The 27,129-nt window shown below is 43.3% G+C and overlaps 1 protein-coding gene across 2 annotated transcripts in view; it reads left to right on the top strand.

Moving 5' to 3' along the window:
* The window catches only part of LOC117517857 (methyl-CpG-binding domain protein 5-like), a 67,243-nt gene that overhangs the window by 32,117 nt on the left and 7,997 nt on the right, over window positions 1-27,129 (top strand). For both annotated transcript variants that reach the window (XM_034179005.1, XM_034178999.1), the window contains exons 4-5: window positions 128-299; window positions 608-2,959. In XM_034179005.1, the coding sequence (XP_034034896.1) occupies window positions 128-299; window positions 608-2,959 (2,524 nt within the window). The remainder of the gene's footprint in view (window positions 1-127; window positions 300-607; window positions 2,960-27,129) is intronic.

Here is a 27,129-nt window from a genome sequence, read left to right as displayed (position 1 = left end):
GTTTGATTTTTCTTTGTTTTATTTTCAGTGTATCACAAGTTTTCATAAATTTTTAACTAAACATTTGGTGCATTGTAGAGCCTGTTAACCATATTAGTTTGTTAAACCAGCCGTGTTTTTTCCGCAGGTGTTTAACTTCAGCCCAGGGACAGTTGTTAAGCAGAGGACAGCCGAAGATGTTAAAGCAGATGAAGATGTCACCAAACTCTGCATTCACAAGCGGAAGCTTCTGGCCGTGGCCACTCTGCATAAGAGCATAGAAACACACCCGCCGTTAACGCTGACCAGCCCAGGGGGAGGTACGAGTATGTGTAAATCCAGCTTTGTCTGCACTTGTGAACACAAAAACCAGTGTGGTTTCTGTAATATTTTGTGAATATTTTGCCATTTGGGGATATAACAGTGCAAAATGTCAGATTTAATTCTGTTAAAATGAACTTTGCAATCCTTGTAAAATGTCCCTGTCTAAACTGTTGAGGAAAGTGGGGAAATAAACTAGCTTATTTCCATTATTCATTTGTCACATTGTAGCTAACAGTGGCTTTCCTGTCTGATACTGTGTCCAAGGCTTTGGTATTGATTTTAGTTCATTATGTTTGGGTTCAAGGTACATCGTCTGTGGTCGCCACGCATTCCACGACTCAACGAGCAATAAGGACTAAACTCCATGATGGCTTGTCTAGTGCATTTGGCCCTGAAAGCAAAAATCCTTTTAAGATGATGATAGCATCTGGACAGCAGCAGCGGCTCTATGCACCCCAGGAGACTGGTGGAGTCCTGCAGCCAGAGGTCTACCCTGGGTACCCTAGGCAGCAGAGACTAAATAGTAGTGAGCCAGGCACCAAATCCCCCTACCGGGCTGGCTATGGAGGCATGCTGAGTCCACCCCCTTCTAGTGCCAGACTTTATGCAGATGGATCACAGTCTCCCAGTGCAGACACTCTGGCCAGCCCTGAGGGTTTTCCAAGGACTAATCCTTGTGGATTTCCAGGAGCTGGTAGCCCCAGTTCAACCACTGTCCTTGGGAATACCAGGATGCATCTTTCCCCACCCGGTGTGATGCTTCATGGCTCTCCTGCAGGCCAGCCATCTTGTGCTATGACAGGGAGGACTAGCACACCCCTTTCTCCTACGGCCACTGCCAAAAGTCCTGTAATGAACATGCCACGGGGGACCTACCCGTCTGCGATAGATATTCCCCGAGCAGCGTTCCACCACAAAACACAGCCTCCTGTACATCCTGTACCACCACCACCCTGCACGCTTCAGAAAAGGCAGTTGACCTCTGAAAAAGACCCCTTAGGTATCTTGGACCCTATTCCTAGCAAACCTGTTAACCAGGCCCCTACCAGTGCGCCAAATCCCTCAAATTTCCAGCCTAGTATCCACTCTCAGGTACCAATGATGAATGTAAACATACCCCCTCCTGCCATTGTTCCCTTGCCAAGCAACTTACCTTTACCCACAGTGAAGCCTGGGCCTGTGGGGCACAGTAGCCACATTCAAAGAACTCAACAGGCCGGACCGGCCTCCATGTCTCCTTCCCCTGTTACTTCCCCTGTACACATGGCTGGGCCTGCTGTAGGAAGGATAGAAGTCTCTCCACATCGCTCTCGATCCTCCTCCACATCCTCTGAACATGGGAACTTTGCTATGCCTTCGGGGCACCAAGCCCCTTGTGGCACTATGAAGGTTCCACCTCGTTCCCCCAGGTCAGCCATGGGTTCCCCCAGACCAGCCATGCCCTCCAGCCCCTCCAGTAAAACTGACCCACTTCACCAATACAAAGACTCCCAGTTGTTGTCTGGAATGGGAAACTCGATTGGCACGCAACAGCACAGCAACCCCATGTACTCACCCACCTCTTCATCGTCCTCATCATCCTCTTCTCTCGCCACCCCCAGCGCTTCCCAGAAGGGCCACCCAGGACTCCTGGGGATGCCACTCAACCAGATCCTCAACCAGCAAAATGCCGCTTCCTTCCCTGCCAGTAGCCTCCTTTCAGCGGCGGCCAAAGCACAGCTTGCAAATCAAAACAAACTTGTAACTGCAGGCAACTGCACTTCTGACATAGCTGGCAGTGCTGTTGGTATGGTAAGCGTAGGGACAGGTGGTGGAAGTAATGGAGGGAGCAGTGGACACCCAGGCTCTCTGAGTGGCCCTCGAAGCATGGAGGGACACGGCACTTTAAACCCCATGCTCCCGCCAAATTCCACCATGCTACTCAACAGTCCTGAGGGCCAGAGTGGTCGGGCTGCACTGCGAGACAAGCTGATGGCCCAACAGAGAGACCCCCTCCGTAAACGCAAGCAGCCATCTGGCAGTTCTGCTCTAAACCATGACACTGGTAACAACATGGTCTACAACATGCTCAACAAACCAGCAGTGGGAGTGCCCCATATGCCTGGGCCGAGTGCAACAGAACAGTTACGGAAAGTGGGTCGAATTGGAAATCTTCCGCCAAATACCTCCATGGCACAGCTCCTCCAGTCCATGAGCTGCCAGAGCTCCCATAACATGACTGCGAACAACCATCGTCCCGGCCTCAGTCCTGGATCAGGCCCTGGTCCCCAAGGAGCCACATTGCTTCACTACGACAGTATGCCCATGGTCCCTGGTGCCCCCCAGCAGAACCTCTTAGCCCAACAGAGGCTCCGGGGTCCAGGAGACACCATGCAGCACTGCCAGAGCATGGACTCCTCTGGGGGCCACCTAAACCCTCGCCCAGGCCAGTTCCCTGACATGATCGCACACATGCAGGCTTCGTCCATGAGTAACTGCGGGCCTGTAGGCCCCGATGGCACGCCGTTAGGACGCCCCAACACTAACCCCCCACCTTTGTCCCACCCAAGCACTCACTCCTCACAGCAGAGCATTCTTCGTGGTATGGCTCGGACTAATATGGTGCTGATGCCACATGGAGGCAGTGATGGAGGCTGTCCACAGGCTGGTGACACAGGTAAGACCGGTATGATGTGTGCAAAACTGATGACGTCCTTGATTTCACTTAACATTTGCATAACTTCAAGAATCCAAACAGCTTTGTTTTTTTGTTGTTTTGGCAAAATAACCTCAGAGTTTGAGTTGGTTTGGTGATTAGTTTTGTTGGACATTATTAACTACTGTTTGGCTGTCTGAAGATGTTTCTTCTAACTAAGGTTGTGAGTGAGCAAAAACTGAAGGGTTTCGGTGATAGGCCCCGAGTCCAGGTGGCCGAACCCCTCCTGTATCTGAGTTAATGAACAGGCTTCTCATCTTTGAGAGTACAGCTCATTGTCAGTCAGCCGGTGTTTCTCTTTGTTTTATTTGTGTGCGAGCGTCAGTCAGTGGTGTAAGAAGATGGAAATGGGATCTGCATCACTCTGTAAGGGACGAAGCCCAGATAGGGTGCTCTAAAAAGCTTCTCCCAGCTAACTGGTATCTATAGTAACGCTGCTCCCTGAATGGAGACCAGAGTGCACCTTTTGAGGAGGATGTAAGTCTGTGTGCGCATGTCTGTGACTGCCTGTTTGTGTGTGCCTGTGAATGAATGACTGTGAGCACATTCAGCATGGTGTCTTGACAGCATGGACATATTTATTTATTTTTCCTTCTGGAGCCCCGCAGTGAGATTATGAATTAAACTATACATTTTTTAATGGTAGTTTTAACCTTTTTTGGGGTGGAGTCTCGTGTGGCAAAGGGATGCCATGAGAGCCAGTACTCTGCTACCAAGTCGATCCGATATTCAGAAAACATGGCATTGCTAGTTTTTCTGCCGTGTCGGTACCAAGGACACAGTTTTTCCACCACTGCTGTTAAATGCCAAACATGGAAAAACGACTGCCGCTGCAGTACCTCCAGCTCTCATTAGCACGAGTCCTAAGTACTTTATGTTTGAAGTGGATAAGGAGTAATAGCTATTCACATAAACCATTTGCAAACATGCCATCAAGCATTTCAGGTCAAAGGACATCTCACGTTCACCAAAGCACCTAAAAGTCTGATCCAGATCTGTGTCAACATGAGTGAGATTCACTTCATGTTCATGTGTTATTTCTTACGTTTGTCAGGTAGGCTCACATAATGTAACCAAGGTTGGAGTACTACTAGGGGAGCTATGACCACAACCTTTGCACCCCCCCCCAGGACTAAACCAACTGTTTTTAGGTTCCTTAGATGACCCCAAAACACAGTCAGGATGTTCCCAAAAATAAAAACTGGCCTCAAGCCAGTTATCTAAGATGGCCACCAAAATAGGGTTTTTCACTAAAACACCCTTAAACAACATATGAACAACTTGAATATCAGAGATTCAATGAGAAAACCATCACCAATAGACTCTTATCATTAAAATACATAGTAGGAACAAGCAATCAACTTAATAATGACAGAAATCATTGGTGTTTTAGTGAAAAAAACAAACAAACCCTATTTTGGTGGCCATCTTGGATGCCATCTTGGATAGCTGGCTTGAGGCCAATTTTAATTTTTGGGAACATCCTGATTGTGTTTTGGGGTCATCCTAGGAACCTGAAAAGTTGGTTTGGTTTAGTCCTGGGGGGTGCAAAGGTAGTGGTCGTAGATCCCCTAGTATACCATCCTGACTGTTTGTGTCGTGTAATCGAACTATGTTTGCACTAAAATAAATATGACCAGTCTATGGCTACACATGGAAGTTGAATCAGTCTGGCAGCCCGGCAGCTGGACAAGATAAGATAAGATAATCCTTTATTAGTAACACGACGGGGGAATTTACGATGCCACGGCGGCAAGGGAACAGTCACAGAACAACTGTGCAAAGCATGCACAAATAAGCCAAAGGAAAATAAATACCTAAAACACACAGAAGTCAAGTTCTGTGCAGAATAACAATATATAAATGGACTGCATTTATATAGCATTTTTCCATCCGCATCAGACGCTCAAAGTGCTTTACAAATAATGCCTCACTTTCACCCCGATGTCAGGGTGCTGCCATACAAGGCGCTCACTACACACCGGGAACAGCTTGGGGATTAAGGCCCTTGCCTAAGGGCCCTTACTGATTTTCTGGTCAGGCTGGGATTTGAACCGAGGATCCTCTGGTCTGAAGCCCAACACTTAACCACTAGACCATCACCTCCCCAATATATACCAGGGCTGTGAAAACTCCACGGATCCGCGAAATTCCACGGATTTCATCATATAATTATTAATTATGATCATCACTGAGGTTTTAAAATGTCTATTGCAAAGTGTTCTTTTTTTTGACGTGCAAGTTATGAGTCGGCGGCGGTCCACGGTCACTGATTTGTGTTACAGATACAAATCAGTGTCCTTGGATCCGCAGAGTTTCAAGGAGAAAAAAGCCTGGCTGTTGCGACAGTTGTCGTAAAGCGGGACTGGTTGGTTGCTGCGGCGACGCTAAGTCTGATAAGGACAAGAATCTTGTTGCTGGCTTCATCAACAAATTTGAAAGATGAAATGGGAAAAGTGAAATGTGCCATCAGGAAACACAGTAAGAATTTTTCTCTTTCTGGAAAAATAAACATTGTGCTGTTCAAACAGGATTTTATACAAGATTATGTGACTTTTTCATTAATCTAGACTTTCTTTCATTGGAAAAAAGACTGTGGCTTTGAATGGATTTACATGAATTTACACAAGAATATGAGTTTTTATTAATGTAGACTTTTTCATGGAAAAAAAGACACCGTGGCTTTGAGTGGATTTACAGGAATTTACACAAGAATATGTGGCTTTTTTACTACAAGGTATGTTATTGATATTTTACCACGATTTTCAAAATATTCTCCAAGCTTTAGCTGTGTTTTTTGAAATGCTTTAACAGTCTTTTCAGTCTTTATGAATTTCATATAGTTTAATCGTTCTGAGTTAATGCATAATTTGGTTTACAATCAAAAGGAAAATCATTCCAGGTCTTACTTCCACGTCATATTCTGTTATTTCAACATGATCATTGACGGATCAAATGAAAGGTTGAATATAGGGTCATTTAAATATGCGCTAATTTTGAGACCTTTTTGTTCCAGGAGATGCTGAAAATGTATGATTAGATAAAAAATTTATTTGGTTTCTGGGATCCCACGGGGCCTGAGACCCCGGCTCCTGCGGGTCTATGCCCCCCAGACCCCCTGCAAATTTTCCTCGGATTTCACAGTTTTCATTTCACAGCCCTGATGTACTATAGAATACACTACTTTCAAGCAAGAAAAAAGAATGCATCATAATATTGCACGAGTGTTTAAGTGATGTTGTACATGAGTGAACAAGTTATTATTTTGCAAGAATGTGTAGTATTATTATTGCACATGGGAAACAGAAAAATTCCTGTAATGATATTAGTGATCGGAGTGGCTACTGGGAACAGTGCTGATTGTGGAGTCTGACAGCAGCAGGAAGGAAGGACCTGCAGTATCGCTCCTTCACGCACTTGGGGTGGATCAGCCTGTCACTACCCAGGACAGAGCTGGCCTTCCTCTGCACTTTGTCAGATCTCCTCCGCTCAGCAGTTGTGATGCTGCTGCTCCAGCAGACCACTCCATGGAAAATGGCTGATGCCACTACACAGTCAAAGAAGGCGCTCAGGAGCGCCCCCTGCACTCCAGAGGACCTGAGTGGCCTCGGCAGGTACAGTCTGCTCTGGCCTTTCTTATGAAGTGCAGTAGTATTGTTTGACCAGTCCAGTTCATTGTTTAGGTGAACACCAGGTACTTGTAAGACTCCAGTATCTCAATATCTGTTCCCAGAATCTTCACTGGTGTCGTTGGAGAGCACCTGTGCCGGTGGAAATCCACTACCAGCTCTTGTGGTTTCCCCGCATTGATTTGGACGTGGTTCTGCTGATACCAATCCACAAAGTCCTCTGTCACCACTCTGTACTCTCTGTCATCCTCGTCAGTGACAAGGTCAACGATTGCAGAGTCATCAGAGAACTTTTGCAGATGACAGTTGACAGAGTTGTACATGAAGTCTGCAGTGTAGAGGGTGAAGAGAATGGGTGCCAAGACGGTTCCTTGCGGGGTCCCAGTGCTGCAGAGGACCATGCCGGAGACACAGTCAGGAGTCCTTACGTAATGTGGTCATTCTCTGAGGTAGTCCAAGATCCAGGACGAGAGGCGGGGGTCCACACCTAGATCTCCAGCTTACCCCTCAGAAGCACTGGTTATTTGGTAGTACAGTGGTAGAGATATCTATGTTGGAGGTAGTGTGTGTAGTACCGTGTTTGAAGCTTGGATTCACTGAGCCAGACTGTCACACCTCTTTCCACCTGGCTTGGACAGACAGTGGACCCAGGGACATCAAGGTATTAAAAATGAAAGCTGGCCTAAGAAAAATCCCATATCCCACATATGACGAGATGAAACTGGTGTCTGGTGGTTTGGTATCAAAGCCATGACTCTCAGGTTTCAAAGCTTCATTACTTGAAGTTTCATACTAATGTCTTCTTCTGGCTGCTCGGTTAGGTGTCACCACAGTGGCTCATCATCATCATCCTGGCATTTGCAGTTGGAATATTTCAGCACAATACTAAGACATTATGATTGATGTTAAGATTTTCCTCACATCTTTGATTATCGGGCTCCAGAGATAAAATATAATTAGTAATCTGGCTCATTTCAAGCAAATAAATATTAATGTTTTGACGAAGCAGCATAATGTCCTGTTGATTGACACCAGTAACTGATGAAATGGATGTCTGTTCTTGCGCAGTGCTGCAGAGCAGAGAAACGGAACATAAACAATAACCGATAAATGCTGTGATAAACTGGTTTGCACTGGATTCATCTTGTTGTTGTGTCCATTTTTGGACATCTCAGGAAATGATCCATAAGCAAAAGCAAACTGAAACTGGAGTTTTCATAAATACCTGAGTCTGTGCTGCGTTAATGGGCTCACATCGTCCGATCCGTGTGTGATAATCCATCGTCAATTCTTAAATGACAAAGATGAATATTCCCAAACAGCAGACTCCACGCTGTGTCCAGTGACTCAAATAAAGTCCAGCCTTTTGTCTGATCATAGAAAGGAGGTGTCTCAAACACTTAGGCTAATATATTTCACCAGAGGCTACTTTCTTCTTCTTCGTCTCCTTCTAAAGATGTAGAGTGGAGGAGAAACAAGAACAATGTTCTTTTGTTTTTTGTTTTTTTTTACCAGAAGACCACACTGAATAAAAAGAGGGAGTGTGTGTGTATATGTGTATATATAAAAATGTTTTTTTTTTTTTTTTTTTTTTTTTTTTTTTTTTGGCCATTTTGAACAGCAAGTACAAAACTAATGATGACGAAATAGTTTTCAAATGTTTAATTGGGACATTCCCTGCCAAAACAACAGATTTAAAATAAATAAAAGTTCACAGGTTTCTACCTCAGATTTACTTCATACAGTGTGGATATATTGCCATGCAGCTCAATAACAGATGCACAAAATTGTAGGGTTCTATCTTGATTAATTTTTGAGATATGGAGGACCAAAAAAGTGGTTGTGGCCCCAGTTTTCAAAATTGAGGATATCTTGAAAAACTTTCAGTGTCAGTGATAACATTTGAACTACCCATTGTAGATGAATGCAATGCTCAGGGATTCTTTCGTATCCCCTTCAAACTGAAAAACAAGTGAAACAGAATACTATGGCAGGTGATGGTCCAGTGGTTAAGGCTTTGGGCTTGAGACCAGAAGATCCTCGGTTCACTAAGAAAATGGAAAATCACTAAGGGCCCTTGGGCAAGGTCTTTAATCCCCTGTTGCTCCTGGTGTGTAGTGAGCACCTTGTATGGCAGCACCCTGACATCGGGGTGAATTTGAGGCATTATCGGTAAAGCACTTTGAGCATCTGATGCAGATGGAAAAGTGCTATATAAATGCAGTCCATTTATATAGTTATTCTGCACAGAGTGTGACTTCCATGTGTTTTTGGTATTTATTTTCCTTTGGCTTATTTCTGGATGCTTTGCACAGTTCTGTGACTGTACCCTTGCCGCCGTGGCATCGTAAATTCCCCCACCGTGTTACTAATAAAGGATTATGTTATCTTGTCTTATCTTGTGTAGCTGCCAGACTGATTCAACTTCCATGTGTAGCCGTAGACTGGTCATATTTATTTTAGCACATAGTTCAATTCATGACACAAACAGTCAGGATGGTACTCCAAGCTTGGTTACATTATGTGAGCCTACCTGACAAACGCAAGAAATAACATGAACATGAAGTTAATCTCACTCATCTTGACAGAGATCTGGATCAGACCTTTAGGTGCTTTGGTGAATGTGAGGTGTCCTTTGTCCTGAAATGCCTGATGGCATGTTTGCAAATGGTTTATGTGAATAGCTATTACTCCTTATCCACTTCAAACATAAAGTACTTGGACTCGTGCTAATGAGAGCTGGAGGTACTGCAGCAGCAGTCGTTTTTCCATGTTTGGCATTTAACAGCAGTGGTGGAAAAATTGCATCCTTGGTACGTCACAGCAGAAACACTAGCAATGCCATGTTTTCTGAATATCGTATTGACACACACACACACCATGAATCCAACATTGTCAGCTGTGGCTGGGGGTCCCGGACTTCAGTCACTGTCCAGCGCAGTGCACTGCTGGGACAGCTGACCGCTGTGCACTGCACTGCAACTGGTGAACACGCAATGCATGTGTGCGGGTGCTCACGCCTTCATGAGGGCCAGCCGGGCAGGCTGATGTCACTTACACCACATAAATTGTAGTTTACATGACAGACAGAAAAAGTGAAAATTAAATAAAACGCATATGGGTAAAGGCATGAACTCATTCTTGTCCGATCACTTTGCTGTGGACATACTGTCAGCTGACCGCTGACTGACTGACAGATGGACCTGACTGTGGACGCAAGGTGTTACATTACAGACACAGACATCAGACAGATAATGGACAAAAAAATAATACATACATTAAATTAAAATCACAGAACAAAGCAACATAGAGTGAGCCTTTTTTCTGTGACCTTGCTACTAGCTTATAAAATTGTTCATGGACTGGCACCTCCCTACCTAGCTGACCTAATTAAACCCTATGTACCGGCCTGGGCTTTGCGTTCTCAGGGTGCAGGACTACTTTGTGTCCCTAGGGTGAATAAGAAGTTTGCGGGTCACAGAGTTTTCTCTTATCATGCCCCTGTTCTGTGGAATGATCTCCCTGCATCAATAAAACAGTCAGATTCTGTGGAGACTTTCAAGTCCAGACTTAAGACTCACTTATTTTCCCTTTCGTATGGCTAGCATACTGGCATAGTATGTTACTATACTTTTTACTTTTAATTCATTTTATTAGTAAACGGAGCATGCTGCAGCCTCAACTTTATCTAAAGTCTGGGTCTTTTAGTGAAGCTTAGGGCTAGTGGCCGGCGATCACCTTAGTATTTCTTTTGTTCTTCTTGTTGCTTAATGCTGACAAATTATACTGTATTTGTTGTCTTTCTGATGCTTGATTCTGTTTTTTTCTCTTGTTTGAGGTGCGGCTCAATCCAGAGATGGGTGTGGTGTCTGTGTCTGTAACCATCCTGTCTTTTGCACCGGCAACATTTCCTGTATATTTGTTTTGTGAAAAAAAAAATTTTTTTTTATTGTGTCTGCAGCATGGCCCAAGCAGAGGGTCACCCCTTTGAGTCTGGTCTGCTTGAGGTTTCTTCCTCAAATCTTCAAAGGGAGTTTTTCCTTACCACTGTCACCTGCGTTCTTGCTCTGGGGGTTGGTAAGGTTAGACCTTACTTGTGTGAAGCGCCTTGAGGCAACTTTATTTGGTGCTATATAAATGAAAATAAATTGAAATTGAAAATTTACCTGACAAGGTCCACAGACAAAGGGGGGCATGTCCCACTGCGATGTGCAGTTGTTCAGATATCTGTTCTCGCAAGTCACAGCTGGGGAACATCTGTACTGGCTTGTGGGATATGACCTGGCATATCTTTGCCATGAGGCGTGGACGTCAGCATGCTGTCCTCACGTGGAAATCAATTAAAATATATTGCTTCAGCTGACCATCGACCGCATCAGCACACCACAACGCTGGTGAATATCGTGCCATGCAGATAATCACCACGAGGCGCCTGTCACTGCTGGATTTCCCCACAGTGCAATAATTAAAACATATCACATTTGCAACGTGGTCACCAGCGGACCACTGCGCGCTGGACACACCATGCCGGCTGATGATGAAATTGTAGCTGAATCTGTACTGATTCAGTTAGGTGTCATCAGATTTGATGTAGCTTCAAATATTTGCTTGCCAAATATTTGCTTTGCTTGCCTCTACTGGTGGTTGGCTCTCACTGCGGTATTGTATCACTTCCTGTTCCAGAGCACAGCGGTGTTTTTCTGTATCTGTTAGCTGTTTAATCTATGCAGTTAGATTGATCTAGTTATCTAGATTACGATTTGTTTCCCAGTGTAATCTTCACGTGCCTTAACTAAAGCACTCCTTCTGCTGAATCACCTCAAAATTATTTACACATTATTCACTTTGCGTGTTTTTAGGAATCCGCTAGCTTAGCGCAGCTACTAGCTCTTAGCCGATTTAGCATGGCGGCTTCTCCTGTCTCTCCCGCACTTTTCTGCTCTGGGTGTGAAATGTTTAGTTATTCCTCGGCCTCCTTTAGCAGTAACGGTACTTGTAATAAGTGTAGCTTATTCATAGCTTTGGAGGCCAGGCTGGGCGAATTGGAGACTCGGCTCCGCACCGTGGAAAATTCTACAGCTAGCCAGGCCCCTGTAGTCGGTGCGGACCAAGGTAGCTTAGCCGCCGTTAGTTCCCCTCTGGCAGATCCCGAGCAGCCGGGAAAGCAGGCCGACTGGGTGACTGTGAGGAGGAAGCGTAGTTCTAAACAGAAGCCCCGTGTACACCGCCAACCCGTTCACATTTCTAACCGTTTTTCCCCACTCGACGACACACCCGCCGAGGATCAAACTCTGGTTATTGGCGACTCTGTTTTGAGAAATGTGAAGTTAGCGACACCAGCAACCATAGTCAATTGTCTTCCGGGGGCCAGAGCAGGCGACATTGAAGGAAATTTGAAACTGCTGGCTAAGGCTAAGCGTAAATTTGGTAAGATTGTAATTCACGTCGGCAGTAATGACACCCGGTTACGCCAATCGGAGGTCACTAAAATTAACATTAAATCGGTGTGTAACTTTGCAAAAACAATGTCGGACTCTGTAGTTTTCTCTGGGCCCCTCCCCAATCGGACCGGGAGTGACATGTTTAGCCGCATGTTCTCCTTGAATTGCTGGCTGTCTGAGTGGTGTCCAAAAAATGAGGTGGGCTTCATAGATAATTGGCAAAGCTTCTGGGGAAAACCTGGTCTTGTTAGGAGAGACGGCGTCCATCCCACTTTGGATGGAGCAGCTCTCATTTCTAGAAATCTGGCCAATTTTCTTAAATCCTCCAAACCGTGACTATCCAGGGTTGGGACCAGGAAGCAGAGTTGTAGTCTTACACACCTCTCTGCAGCTTCTCTCCCCCTGCCATCCCCTCATTACCCCATCCCCGTAGAGACGGTGCCTGCTCCCAGACCACCAATAACCAGCAAAAATCTATTTAAGCATAAAAATTCAAAAAGAAAAAATAATATAGCACCTTCAACTGCACCACAGACTAAAACAGTTAAATGTGGTCTATTAAACATTAGGTCTCCCTCTTCTAAGTCCCTGTTGGTAAATGATATAATAATTGATCAACATATTGATTTATTCTGCCTTACAGAAACCTGGTTACAGCAGGATGAATATGTTAGTTTAAATGAGTCAACACCCCCGAGTCACACTAACTGTCAGAATGCTCGTAGCACAGGCCGGGGCGGAGGATTAGCAGCAATCTTCCATTCCAGCTTATTAATTAATCAAAAACCCAGACAGAGCTTTAATTCATTTGAAAGCTTGACTGTTAGTCTTGTCCATCCAAATTGGAAGTCCCAAAAACCAGTTTTATTTGTTATTATCTATCGTCCACCTGGTCGTTACTGTGAGTTTCTCTGTGAATTTTCAGACCTTTTGTCTGACTTAGTGCTTAGCTCAGATAAGATAATTATAGTGGGCGATTTTAACATCCACACAGATGCTGAGAATGACAGCCTCAACACTGCATTTAATCTATTATTAGACTCTATTGGCTTTGCTCAAAATGTAAATGAGTCCACCCACCACTTTAATCATATCTTAGATCTTGTTCTGACTTATGGTATGGAAATAGAAGACTTAACAGTATTCCCTGAAAACTCCCTTCTGTCTGATCATTTCTTAATAACATTTACATTTACTCTGATGGACTACCCAGCAGTGGGGAATAAGTTTCATTACACTAGAAGTCTTTCAGAAAGCGCTGTAACTAGGTTTAAGGATATGATTCCTTCTTTATGTTCTCTAATGCCATATACCAACACAGTGCAGAGTAGCTACCTAAACTCTGTAAGTGAGATAGAGTATCTCGTCAATAGTTTTACATCCTCATTGAAGACAACTTTGGATGCTGTAGCTCCTTTGAAAAAGAGAGCTTTAAATCAGAAGTGCCTGACTCCATGGTATAACTCACAAACTCGTAGCTTAAAGCAGATAACCCGTAAGTTGGAGAGGAAATGGCGTCTCACTAATTTAGAAGATCTTCACTTAGCCTGGAAAAAGAGTCTGTTGCTCTATAAAAAAGCCGTCCGTAAAGCTAGGACATCTTTCTACTCATCAATAATTGAAGAAAATAAGAACAACCCCAGGTTTCTTTTCAGCACTGTAGCCAGGCTTACAAAGAGTCAGAGCTCTATTGAGCTGAGTATTCCATTAACTTTAACTAGTAATGACTTCATGACTTTCTTTGCTAACAAAATTTTAACTATTAGAGAAAAAATTACTCATAACCATCCCAAAGACGTATCGTTATCTTTGGCTGCTTTCAGTGATGCCGGTATTTGGTTAGACTCTTTCTCTCCGATTGTTCTGTCTGCGTTATTTTCATTAGTTACTTCATCCAAACCATCAACATGTTTATTAGACCCCATTCCTACCAGGCTGCTCAAGGAAGCCCTACCATTATTTAATGCTTCGATCTTAAATATGATCAATCTATCTTTGTTAGTTGGCTATGTACCACAGGCTTTTAAGGTGGCAGTAATTAAACCATTACTTAAAAAGCCATCACTTGACCCAGCTATCTTAGCTAATTATAGGCCAATCTCCAACCTTCCTTTTCTCTCAAAAATTCTTGAAAGGGTAGTTGTAAAACAGCTAACTGATCATCTGCAGAGGAATGGTCTATTTGAAGAGTTTCAGTCAGGTTTTAGAATTCATCATAGTACAGAAACAGCATTAGTGAAGGTTACAAATGATCTTCTTATGGCCTCGGACAGTGGACTCATCTCTGTGCTTGTTCTGTTAGACCTCAGTGCTGCTTTTGATACTGTTGACCATAAAATTTTATTACAGAGATTAGAGCATGCCATAGGTATTAAAGGCACTGCGCTGCGGTGGTTTGAATCATATTTGTCTAATAGATTACAATTTGTTCATGTAAATGGGGAATCTTCTTCACAGACTAAAGTTAATTATGGAGTTCCACAAGGTTCTGTGCTAGGACCAATTTTATTCACTTTATACATGTTTCCCTTAGGCAGTATTATTAGACGGTATTGCTTAAATTTTCATTGTTACGCAGATGATACCCAGCTTTATCTATCCATGAAGCCAGAGGACACACACCAATTAGCTAAACTGCAGGATTGTCTTACAGACATAAAGACATGGATGACCTCTAATTTCCTGCTTTTAAACTCAGATAAAACTGAAGTTATTGTACTTGGCCCCACAAATCTTAGAAACATGGTGTCTAACCAGATCCTTACTCTGGATGGCATTACCCTGACCTCTAGTAATACTGTGAGAAATCTTGGAGTCATTTTTGATCAGGATATGTCATTCAAAGCGCATATTAAACAAATATGTAGGACTGCTTTTTTGCATTTACGCAATATCTCTAAAATTAGAAAGGTCTTGTCTCAAAGTGATGCTGAAAAACTAATTCATGCATTTATTTCCTCTAGGCTGGACTATTGTAATTCATTATTATCAGGTTGTCCTAAAAGTTCCCTAAAAAGCCTTCAGTTAGTTCAAAATGCTGCAGCTAGAGTACTAACGGGGACTAGAAGGAGAGAGCATATCTCACCCATATTGGCCTCTCTTCATTTGCTTCCTGTTAATTCTAGAATTCTTCTTCTTACTTATAAGGTTTTGAATAATCAGGTCCCATCTTATCTTAGGGACCTCGTAGTACCATATCACCCCAATAGAGCGCTTCGCTCTCAGACTGCAGGCTTAATTGTAGTTCCTAGGGTTTGTAAGAGTAGAATGGGAGGCAGAGCCTTCAGCTTTCAGGCTCCTCTCCTGTGGAACCAGCTCCCAATTCAGATCAGGGAGACAGACACCCTCTCTACTTTTAAGATTAGGCTTAAAACTTTCCTTTTTGCTAAAGCTTATAGTTAGGGCTGCATCCGGTGACCCTGAACCATCCCTTAGTTATGCTGCTATAGATGTAGACTGCTGGGGGTTCCCATGCTGCACTGTTTCTTTCTCTTTTTGCTCTGTATGCACCACTCTACATTTAATCATTAGTGATTGATCTCTGCTCCCCTCCACAGCATGTCTTTTTCCTGGTTCTCTCCCTCAGCCCCAACCAGTCCCAGCAGAAGACTGCCCCTCCCTGAGCCTGGTTCTGCTGGTGGTTTCTTCCTGTTAAAAGGGAGTTTTTCCTTCCCACTGTAGCCAAGTGCTTGCTCACAGGGGGTCGTTTTGACCGTTGGGGTTTTACATAATTATTGTATGGCCTTGCCTTACAATATAAAGCGCCTTGGGGCAACTGTTTGTTGTGATTTGGCGCTATATAAAAAAAAAATTGATTGATTGATTGATTGATGTCTTCTTGAGAGGAGCGCATCAGGTAATTCATGTAAAACAAACAGGTGAACAGTAATCCACGTCATTTCATTACTTCCTGGTGTACGTCTAGGCGGAGTCTAAGTCCGCATTTTAAGTATTCTAAATTGTGATGGTGTTTCATATTTTGCTCCGCTGTTGTGTGCACAACTTTCCACGTGCTCGCACTGTGCTCATGCATGCGAACATAAGCGTGCATGATAGTGTGTGTGTGGGGGGGGTGTTTGTTGACAGTTTGTGCTGTGTGGTTTTATACTTTTACATTTTACTTTTACTTTGTTGTGAAATAAAGTTGTGTTTATGAACTGTGGCATTTTTAGTCCCTGTAGGCTTATTTTTCCACTGCATCTGTACTTCCCGCATCTCTCTGGAAACTCAACATTTATGGCTAGAAATCTGTAGAAATCATGTCTTTTGTACATTATAACACAGTTTTAATATAAATCTTGTCCAGCCTGCAGCTCGGGTAAAGATTTGTTGAATTGTTATCTGGCTGTTGGCCTCAGTCATATGGTACTAATGGTTTATTTTGTTTTTTATTTAAAAAAAAAAAAAAAATTTAAACGAGGCAAGTCAAATAAGTGCTGCTGAAGACACTTGGTGTGGAGGGACAGTCGTGGATGAGACGTCTCTTCAACATTGCATTGAGGTCTGGGACAGTGCCTAAGGAGTGGCAAACTGGGGTGCTGGTCCCCATATGTATAAAAAAGGGAACCAGAGTGTGTGCCAACTACAGGGGCATCACACTTCTCAGCCTCCCTGGTAAAGTCTACTCCAAGGTGGTGGAAAGGAGGGTTCGGCCGACTGTCAAATCTCTGATTGAAGAGGACCAATGCCGATTACGTCCTGGTCGTGGAACAACTGACCAGCTTTTCACTCTCACAAGGATCCTGGAGGGGGCCTCGGAGTTTACCCACCCAGTCTACAAGTGATTTGTGGACTTGGAGAAGGCGTATGATCGTGTACCCTGGGAGATACTGTGGGAGGTGCTGCAGGAGTGTGGAGTGAGGGTGTCCCTTCTCAGGGCCATCCAATCTCTGTACTCACACAGCGAGAGCTGTGTTCGGGTGCTCGGCAGTAAGTCTGAATCATTCCGGTGGGGGTCGGCTTCCGCCAGGGCTGCACCTTGTCACCAATCCTGTTTATGATATTCATGATATTCGGGGGAGGAGTGTTTCCAGTTTGGTGGGCTCAGGGTCTCATCACTGCTTTTTTGCAGATGATGTGGTCCTGTTGGCTTCATCAGCCTGTGACCTCCAACACTCACTGGATCGGTTTGCAGCAGAGTGTGAAGCGGCTGGGATGAGGATCAGCACCTCTAAATCTGAGGCCATGGTTCTCAGCAGGAAACCGATGGATTGCCTACTCCAGGTAGGGAATGCGGTCTTGCCCCAAGTGAAGGAGTTCAAGTACCTCGGGGTCTTGCTCACGAGTGAGGGGACAATGGAGCGCGAGATTGGTTGGAGAATCAGCGCAGCAGGGATGGTGTTGCATTTGCTCTACCGTACTGAAAAGGGAGCTGAGCCAAAAGTCAAAGCTCACGATCTACTGGTCAATCTTCATTCCTACTCTCACCTATGGTCATGAGGGTTGGGTCATGACCGAAAGAACTAGATCGCAGGTACAAGCCTTAGGGCATCTGGTAAGGATGCCCCCTGGGTGCCTCCCTAGGGAGGTGTTTGGTGTTCCAGGCACATCCAGCTGGGAGAAGACCCCAGGGAAGACCCAGAACTAGGTGGAGAGATCATAGCTCAACACTGGCCTAGGAACGCCTCAGGATCCCCCAGTCGGAGGTAGTCAATGTAGCCCGGGAAAGGGAAGTCTGGGGTCTCCTGCTGGAACTGTTGCTCCCGCGACCCGATCCTGGTTAAGTGGTCGAAGATGAAATGAGATGAGATGATTTTAGCATAATTATGAACTATAATAAAAATGCTGTCATGAAAAGGAAATAACTTTGTTTTAACAATGAGAAATAAGAGAAATTAGCTTCTAAGTAGTATAAGTAATCTAAGCGGTCATTCCACTATAGCGAGGGTGCCCAAGTTTGGTCCTCAAGATCTACCTTCCTGACACTCATAGTTGTCTCCCCGTTGCAGTACACCTGAATGCAATGAAAGACTCGTTAGCAGGCTTTTAACGAGTCTTTCATTGGATTCAGGTGTTAGAGCAGGGAGACAACTAAGAGTGTCAGGAAGGTAGAACTCGAGGACCCAACTTGGGCACCCCTGCACTATAGCTTTGAGTTTACAAGATGCAACTAAATGCTAGGTTTGAGACAACTAATGAAAATCATTAGTCGAGTAGTTGGGTACCATTAGTCCTCGACAAGTCGGCGACTAAATTTGACATTCAATGTATTAAGCCAATTTCAAATCTTCATGGTAAAACTCAAATGTAACATTTATTTTAACAAATATAAGCACAAAATCACAAATAGAAAAAACAGCTTAAGCAGGAAGAAACTACCTGCTTTCATTTACTAGGCATAGGCGACCTGTTTGAGCCGACTAACTCACCTGCCGAGGTTCAGACACATCCTTCATTGATTGAAGGGAACGGTGGCAGCTCCAGCAGGTCTATCCTTTTAAGGGTAAAATGAACTTAATAAATGGCTTTCGACTAGTTGACTAGTAAAAAAAATAGTGGACTAGTCGGATGTTAGCTCGTCGTAGTCGACTAGTACGAATCGTCGCCCCATCCCTGGTAAATGTATCGTGCTGTACAATGACGGTATAAAACAAGACAGGTGTGCAATCAGTTAAGTGTAAACAGTGCGCCTGCCTGGCTTTGACCACATAAATAAAAACGGAGAACGCAACATTCATTACAGATTTCTGCCTCATTTCTGTGGACGCTGAGTCATACCGCTGTGTTTCCCAGTCTGGGTGACATCCCTGAAGTATTATTCCATGAGAACACAACAGATAGACGACAATAATCACCATGTTTTTTTGTGTGTGTGTGTGTTTTTTTTTTTTTTACTGTTCCATAATATCTGTATCGCAGCCAGCAGAGCTAGCTTAGCTTAGCTGTACTTGTGGAACCAAGCTGTCATTATGTAAAGCCCGCCCCCTATCGGGTGAATATGGAAATAAGTTTCGCAGGAAGCTGGATTAATCTGCAAGAGTAGATTTAATGAGCTCTGTGGTTCCCAGACTGAACCTGCTCTCAGGATGTGATGAACAGTGCACTGGTCTTTGAGCAGAAACAAGACTGTGCTCACGAAGGTCGTTCTGCTGTTTTTCGGGCTCTGGTGGCCCTTCACGGAAAGTGTTTTAAAGCGCGTTGGATTAAAAGAATATTTTGGCACCAAACGGCAGATGTGCATCCTTTGAGTAGCCCTGCAGATTTTTTCTTTTCTCTCCTCCTTCTTGAAGCTGAGTTCAGTGACACGTCTGGCATCTTAAGAGCACTGAGAGCTCTTTGAAAGTGGCCTCGTCGGTGCCGCCCCAGCATTAGCCTCCAACCATCTGTTTCCACACAGCTAGCGGGCTTTGACCCCCCCCCCCCACACACACACACATCAGTGCTATCAACAAATACTCCAGAGTTCATTGTAAACCCCCCCAGAGTCCCTCTGCCACCCAGCTGACCCCCCTGTTCTCCAGCATCCTGAATTCACACCAACCAGCCGCTGTAACCCCCAACATCCTCCCACCCGACTCCCCCTGACAAGCTTCCTGGCAGCGGACAGCACCACCAATCATCACTGGGTTCCCATGGCAACCTCTCCCGGCAACAGCCGTCACTATATCATAGCAGTAGTGGAGTGTGTGTGTGTGTGTGTGTGTGTGTGTGTGTGTTGGGGGGAGAGTCATACCGAGAGCGAGAGAGAGGTGAAGAAAGAAAAGAGGGGGAAAAAATGGTGAACACACACAGCTGCCCTTCAGCCACGTTAGCATCGCACCAGCTGCTCCACATACAACACGTCTGAGGTTTTGTTTTGTTTTTTGTTTTTTAAATATGCATCGGCTTTGTCTGCTTAACGCTGCTGCTGGGCTTTTTTTCCCCTCATTCGTTGATACATCTGTGATCTTTATGTATTTTGTTGCTAATAAGTCAGTTTTTACTGCACATCTGGCACCGTGTCGGTCTCCTCCTCTTATTTTTGGGTGCAACAGATTGTTAATGTCCAACTTTTACCTCTATCGAGTCAAGCTGCCACAAACGATTATTTTGATAATCGACTAGTTACCGATTATTTTTGCTATTAGTCGACTAATCGGATCATACATAAATTGCAGCTTATCGCACCAGCATGCAGCCGTTACTTGTCTTTGAATGTTGTGATTGTTCATTATAGCATTTAATTATTTATTTTACTTTGCATTATTGTTGGCAATAGGCAGCACGGTGGCTTAGTGGTTAGCACTGTTGCCTCACAGCGAGAAGCTCATGGGTTCATGTTCTCCCTGTGTTTGCATGGGTTTCCTCCGGGTGATCCGGTTTCCTCCCACATCCAAAAGACATGCGGTTTAGGTGGATTGGAATATTTAAATTGTCTGTAGGTGTGCAAGTGGGTGTGAATGTGCTTGTTTGTCTGTTTATGGCCCTGCGACAGACTGGTGTCCTGTCCTGGGTGTACCCCGCCTTGTGCTCTGTGACTGCTGGGATAGGCTCCAGCCCCTCACGACCCTTGATTGGACTAAGCAGTTGAAGATGAGTGTGTGTGTGTATTGTTGGTAATACCATATTGTATAAATATATTCCTGCCAATAAAGCAAATTGAAATTGAGAGGGTGAGAGAGATGGACCTTCTCAAAGGTTGTATCATATTTGTTTTCCATCATTGTGGTGAAGTAAGATCGGTCTCATGTCAGTCACCAACATGCTGAAAATTGCTTCAGTCAGGATATTTGCTTGTCGAGGTGCGAATGTTGTTGGCTTGGTAACAAAGTCGTCCATTGAAGAGGAACATATTTTGTTTCGCACTGTAGCATAGCGTTATAAAACATTAGCGTTATCACATTTCCTATTCAAACATGACATCACTGTTATAACGTTACAGCAAACACATAGTATATGTGCGCTAAGGCTAATGAAATCGTCATCATTAATGTTAATGTTGACAGCTATCAATATAAGTAAGTAGCTCAGTACTGACGTTAATGTTAGCAGCTAACTAGCCAGTTAATTCAATTTAATTTATAAAATTTATTACATTTATATAACGCCAAATCACAACAAAGCTGCCTCAATGCACTTCACACAATTAAGGTTTAACCTTACCAACCCTTAGAGCAAGCAGACAGGTGACAGTGGTAAGGGAAAAACTCCCTCTGATAATATTGATTAAAAAACCTCAAGCAGACCAGACTCAGAGGGGTGACCCATCGCTTAAGCCATTCCAACAGTTACATGGCTTTTTCAAAGTTTTTTTTACAGAGCTGTAGAAACAGAACACAGGAATTTAAAACATCTTCTGCATCAGCTTCAGGCATAGCATCTCAAAGTCAGTCCCGGTTCCCTCTGCACCTCGGACAGAGAGAAAAAGAACAGAATCAGTCTGCCAAAAACACCACATCTAAGGTATAATTCATTAATGTTAAATCGACAGGAAAACGGAGAAAATACTAAGGTGACCGCGACCACTAGCCCTAAGCTTCACTCTCAGACCCAGGATTTAGATAGAGTTGAGGCCAAGACCTGCTCAGTTACTAATAAAATGAATTTAAAAGGCTAGGACGCATAGTACCATATTATACAAGTATGCTAGTCATACAAAAGGGAGAATAAATGCGTCTTAAGTCTGAACTTGAATGTCTCTACAGCATCATACTGTTTTATCTCCATAGGGAGATCATTCCACAAAACAGGTGCACATTAATAGAAGGTTCTGTGGCCTGCAGACTTTTTATTCACCCTAGGGACACAAAGTATTCCTGCACCCTGAGAATGCAGAGCCCTGGCTGGTACATAAGATTTAATTAGGTCAGCTAAGGAGGTGCTAGTCTGTGAATAATTTTATAGGTTAATAGCAGAACCTTAAACTCTGATCTCACAAGGACAGGAAGCCAGTGAAGAGATGCAAAAATGGGTATAATGTGGTCAAACTTTCTGCTTCATGTCAGAACTCTGGCAGCAGCATTTTGAACCAATTGGAGAGCCCTAATGCTGGACTGTGGTAAACCAGAAAATAGAACATTGCAGTAGTTCAGTCTAGGAGAGACAAATGCATGAATCAGCGTCTCTGCACACCCTCATATTATCTCGAATGTGGAGGTCAAAGGACAATGTGGGTTCAAAAATCAATCACCCCGAGATTTCTCACTTTGTCAGTGTGATGTATGGCACACAAGCCTAGGTTAAGTGTTAGCTGGTCAAACTGATGCCGATGTCTCCCTGGACCAAGAACCATTTTGGTTTTGTCTGAGGTTAAAAGGAAGAGATTGCTGGACATCTATCTTTTCACTGATGCAAGGCAATTCTCAAAGGACTTTGTGTATGAGATTACCAGCAGTTATCGGCATGTACAACTGAGTATTATCAGCATAGCAATGAAAGGTAATCCCAAAACACCGCAGTATGTGCCCAAGGGGTGCTATGTAAAGGGAGAAAAGCAGGGGGCCTAAGATGGACCCCTGTGGAACCCCAAATTTCATGTCACTAAGGTGTTATTGTACAAAACACAGTGAGAATGACTGGTCAGGTATGACATCAACCATGCAAGGGCACTCCCAGTAATCCCAAAATGATTTTCCAGCCTATCAAGTAGAATATGATGATCCACGTTATCAAATGCAGCACTGAGATCTAACAGCACCAGAACCGTAGTGGTGTCCGAATCCATTGCAAGCAGAAGATCATTCACCACTTTAGTGAGAGTCGTCTCAGTGGAATGATATTTTCTAAAAGCAGACTGCAGTGGCTCAAAGAGATTATTCTCAGTAAGATAGTCCACAAGCTGCCGTGAAACCACTTTTTCCAGAATTTTAGAGCAAAATGATCGATTTGATATCGGCCAATAGTTTTTCAATACACTAGCGTCAAGATTAGATTTCTTAATGGATTAATCACTGCAGATTTGAAACATTTAAAAGTGGTGAATGATCTTCTGCTTGCAATGTATTCAGACACCACTACAGCACCTCCTGCAAAATATAGTGAAGATTTGTCCCATCCTGTCTATGGCTGATGCTGAGACCCTGATTCATGCATTTATATCTTCTAGATTAGGCTACTGCAATGTTCTATTTTCTTACCACAGTCCAGCATTAGGGGTCTCCAATTGGTCCAAAATGCTGCTGCCAGACTTTTGACATGAAGCAGAAAGTACAACCACATTACACCCATTTTGGCATCCCTTCACTGGCTTCCTGTCCCAGTGAGATCAGATTTTAAAGTTCTGCTGCTAACCTATAAAATGATTCATGGACTGGCACCTCCATACCTAGCTGACCTAATTAAACCTTATGTACTGGCCCGGGCTTTGCGTTCTCAGGGTGCAGGACTACATTGTGTCCCTGGGGTGAATAAAAAGTCTGCGGGTCACATAGCTTTCTCTTATCATGCCCCTGTTCTGTGGAATGATCTCCTGCGTCAATAAAACAGCCAGATTCTGTAGAGACAAGTCCAGACTTAAGACGCACTTATTTTCCCTTTCGTATGGCTGGCATACTGGCATAGTATGTTAACTACGCTTTTTACTCTTTTAAATTCATTTTATTAGTAAATGGAGCGTGCCGCGGCTTCAACTTTATCTAAAGTCTGGGTCTTTTAGTGCAGCTTAGAACTAGTGGCCGGCGGTCACCTTAGTATTTCTTGTTTTTCTTGTTGCTTAATGTTGACAAATTACACTGTTTTTGATGTATTTGTGATGTTTAATTCTGCTCTTTTTCCTTTCTCTCTGTTTGAGGTACTGCTCCATACAGAGATGGGTGTGGTATCTGTTCCAGAAATCGTCCTGTGCACCGGCAACATTTCTTGTATAATTTGTTTTGTTAATTGTTCTGTCATTTGTGTCTGTAGCATGGCCCAAGCAGAGGGTCACCCCTTTGAGTCTGGTCTGCTTGAGGTTTCCTCCTCAGAGGGAGTTTTTCCTTACCACTGCTGCTCTGGGGGTTGGTAAGGTTAGACCTTACTTGTGTGAAGCGCCTTGAGGCAACCTTGTTGTGATTTGCTGCTATATAAATTAAAATGAATTGAAACTGAAACTACAGTTCTGGTGCTGTTAGATCTCAGTGCTGTGTTTGATACAGTGGATCATCACATTCTACTCCATAGGCTGGAGAATAATTTTGAAATTACTGGGAGTGCCCTTGCATGGTAGACGTCATACCTGACCAGTCATTCTCACTGTGTTTTGTACAAAAACACTACCTCTAAACTTGGTGACATGAAAATCTGGGGTTCCACAGGGGTCTGTCTTAGGCCCCCTGCGTTTCTCCCTTTATATAGCACCCCTTGGGCACATATTGTGGCGTTTTGGGAATACCTTTCACTGCTATGCTGATAATACTCACTTATACATGCTGATAACTGCTGGTAATCTCATCCACATAAAATCCTTAGAAGATTGCCTTGCATCAGTGAAAAGCTGGATGTCTTGCAGCTTCCTACTTTTAAACTCTGATAAGACTGAAATGATGGTTCTTGGTCCACTGAGACATTGGCATCAATTTGACCAGTTAACGTTTCGCCTAGGCTCGTGTGTCATACATCACACTGATAAAGTGAGGAACCTTGGGGTAATTTTTGATCCTACGTTGTCCTTTGACCTCCACGTTAGAGATATTACGATGACTGCTTTCTTCCACCTCAGAAATATAGTGATTTGTCCCATCCTGTATATGGCTGATGCAGAGACCGATTCATGCGTTTGTCTCTTCTAGATTGGACTACTGCAGTGTTCTATTTTCTGTTTTACCGCAGTCCAGCATTAGGGCTCTCCAATTGGTTCAAAATGCTGCTGCCAGACTTTTGACAGGAAACAGAATGTTTGACCACATAAGATCCATTTTGGCATTTCTTCACTGGCTTCCTGTCCCAGTGAGATCAGATTTTAAGGTTCTGCTACTAACCTATAAAATTGTTCACAGGCTGGCACCTCTCTACTTGGACCATCGGTTATTGCGAAGACTCTGCGTCCGTCTATCTGCCCATCTGTCTTTGCTCAACATAGCTCCATTCCTATTACTGCCATAGTCTTCAAATTTACAGGGAGCATTCTTGGGACACAGACCTTGGACAAGTTCAAAGATTGGTTACCTTGACCAATTCTAAGGGGTCAAAAGGTCACATTCTTTCTGCACTTGCATTGATTACATGCTCATACGGCCAAGGACACTTTCGCACACACATAATATCACTTGCTCACCTTCAACCGCTTTTCTGGGTTCGGGTCGTGGCAATGTTATGGACAGACACTGTGAGGTGGGGGTGGGGGGGAATACCCAAAATTAAAGGACCGCAGCACAAAAATTCTAAATTGTAATGAGATACCGTTGCTTTTTTCACTCTCCAAGATCAACCAATAAGCATTTTGGGTACTTCCAGAAGGTTGAACAGGTATTTTAAATCTGTTATAGCCTATGATGGCTTTAAAATGGGCAAAGTGCTCTTAGGGTCGATCTGGCCATTTTTACATATATGTTTCATCCAGGAGAACTGTCAGGACACACTGAAATTGCTTCGTAGGTACATGTCATGTGCCATACTTCATTTCTATCAAGCTGAATTTGTCATTTAAAATATGTTACATTTTATTTCCTTTTTTTAAAGCCATAAATGCTTACTGTGGGAATTATAAACATACCTAGGGCCTGTATTTGTTGTTACTCATTTTTGGAATTGGGTGCGAAATAATAAGTCCCCTAACTATTTTTAAAAATAGACTTTGTCTATTTCTGAAGTTTGAATAGAAAGTCATTGATTGGTTTTGATGCCCAGCATTATAAACATCTGAAATGCATGAAGGAGAAAACAAACCAAAACCTGCAATCCAGTTCTTTAATTAAATAAGTGTTATTTTATGTTTTTAATTGCTCAGCAGATTATTTTACACTAAGTGGAACTGACATCTCTCAGAATTTTCTAAATCTTTTGAGATTTACGATAACACAAAAACTCTCATTTCTGCTCACATCCTATTCTGCAGTGAGATACATGCTAATGATGTTTCACTCATTTAGCATGCCCTCGCAAATTTAAGTGCCCGTATCTCAGAAAATATAGCAACAAGAGCGCTGGTTGGGTCATTCCATTTAGAAAGTGGCTTGTCGCGGGGGAGGTTCTGACATCATAGGATAAAATGTGAAGTGTGCTGAAATGTTTAGTGTAATGTACCATTTCAAAGGTTAATGTCAGGAGTACTGACCCTGAAGGTTTCAGAGCTTAATACCTGCTCATTATGGAGATACAACTGATTCAAATCATCCACTTAAATCACCTCGCCGGGGCGTAAATGTAGAAGGTTCTTTTACCATAGTTTGACAAAAGTATTAAGGAATTTTAATGTCATATGATTAAATCCATTCAAAGCAATAAGAGGACCATTCAAGAGCCAAATGAAATTTAACAGGATACATTTACAGCATAAAAATAATCAGACTATTTGAGTGTTTTATATGTTTGTCACTAAGAGAGTCTTTCTTATTTTAGTTGGACAGTTACTGATGTACAGCTGATTTTAATGACTGATGCAGTGCTTTTTCATGTGTCAGTAGTTGAAGATTATCAATCCAGCTCAACACCTTTAACTGTGTATATACTGATAAGTGTCACTGAATACCTGCAAGAAAATCACATTTATTAGGACCTGAAGGCAAAGGAAACTTCCTTAAATACAAACAACTTTAGATGAGATAGCTGGTTCTGCTTGACATGCACAAAAATGTGACATACAAAAAAACATGACTTACAGCAATTGAGAAATCAGAGCGAGAGAGGCAGAGAGGCTGGAATTGTTAGTTACTGAATCCAGTGTTAGAACTAAGATGTTATGTTTGAACCAAATAGCCGTGCCTTGCTCAACATGGAATAGAACATGACGGAGCGTAACCTACACAAAACGTGATGTACAGAACTGTATATTACTAAAAAGCCTTGATTTAAACACAATCATTGAAAAGTTTAAATAAATAGAAAATAAATCTTAACTATATGATGATGTTCCAACATTAGTTGCCCTCATTGCTGGTGTGTTATCTCTGAGGTACAGTACTCTCTAAACATGATAATCTGGTCCACTGTTTTAATCTATATACTGCAG

The sequence above is a fragment of the Thalassophryne amazonica genome, chromosome 1 (assembly GCF_902500255.1).
Source record: "Thalassophryne amazonica chromosome 1, fThaAma1.1, whole genome shotgun sequence".
NCBI classification, from domain to species: Eukaryota; Metazoa; Chordata; class Actinopteri; order Batrachoidiformes; family Batrachoididae; genus Thalassophryne; species Thalassophryne amazonica.
This window is presented reverse-complemented; position numbering and strand designations above follow the sequence as displayed.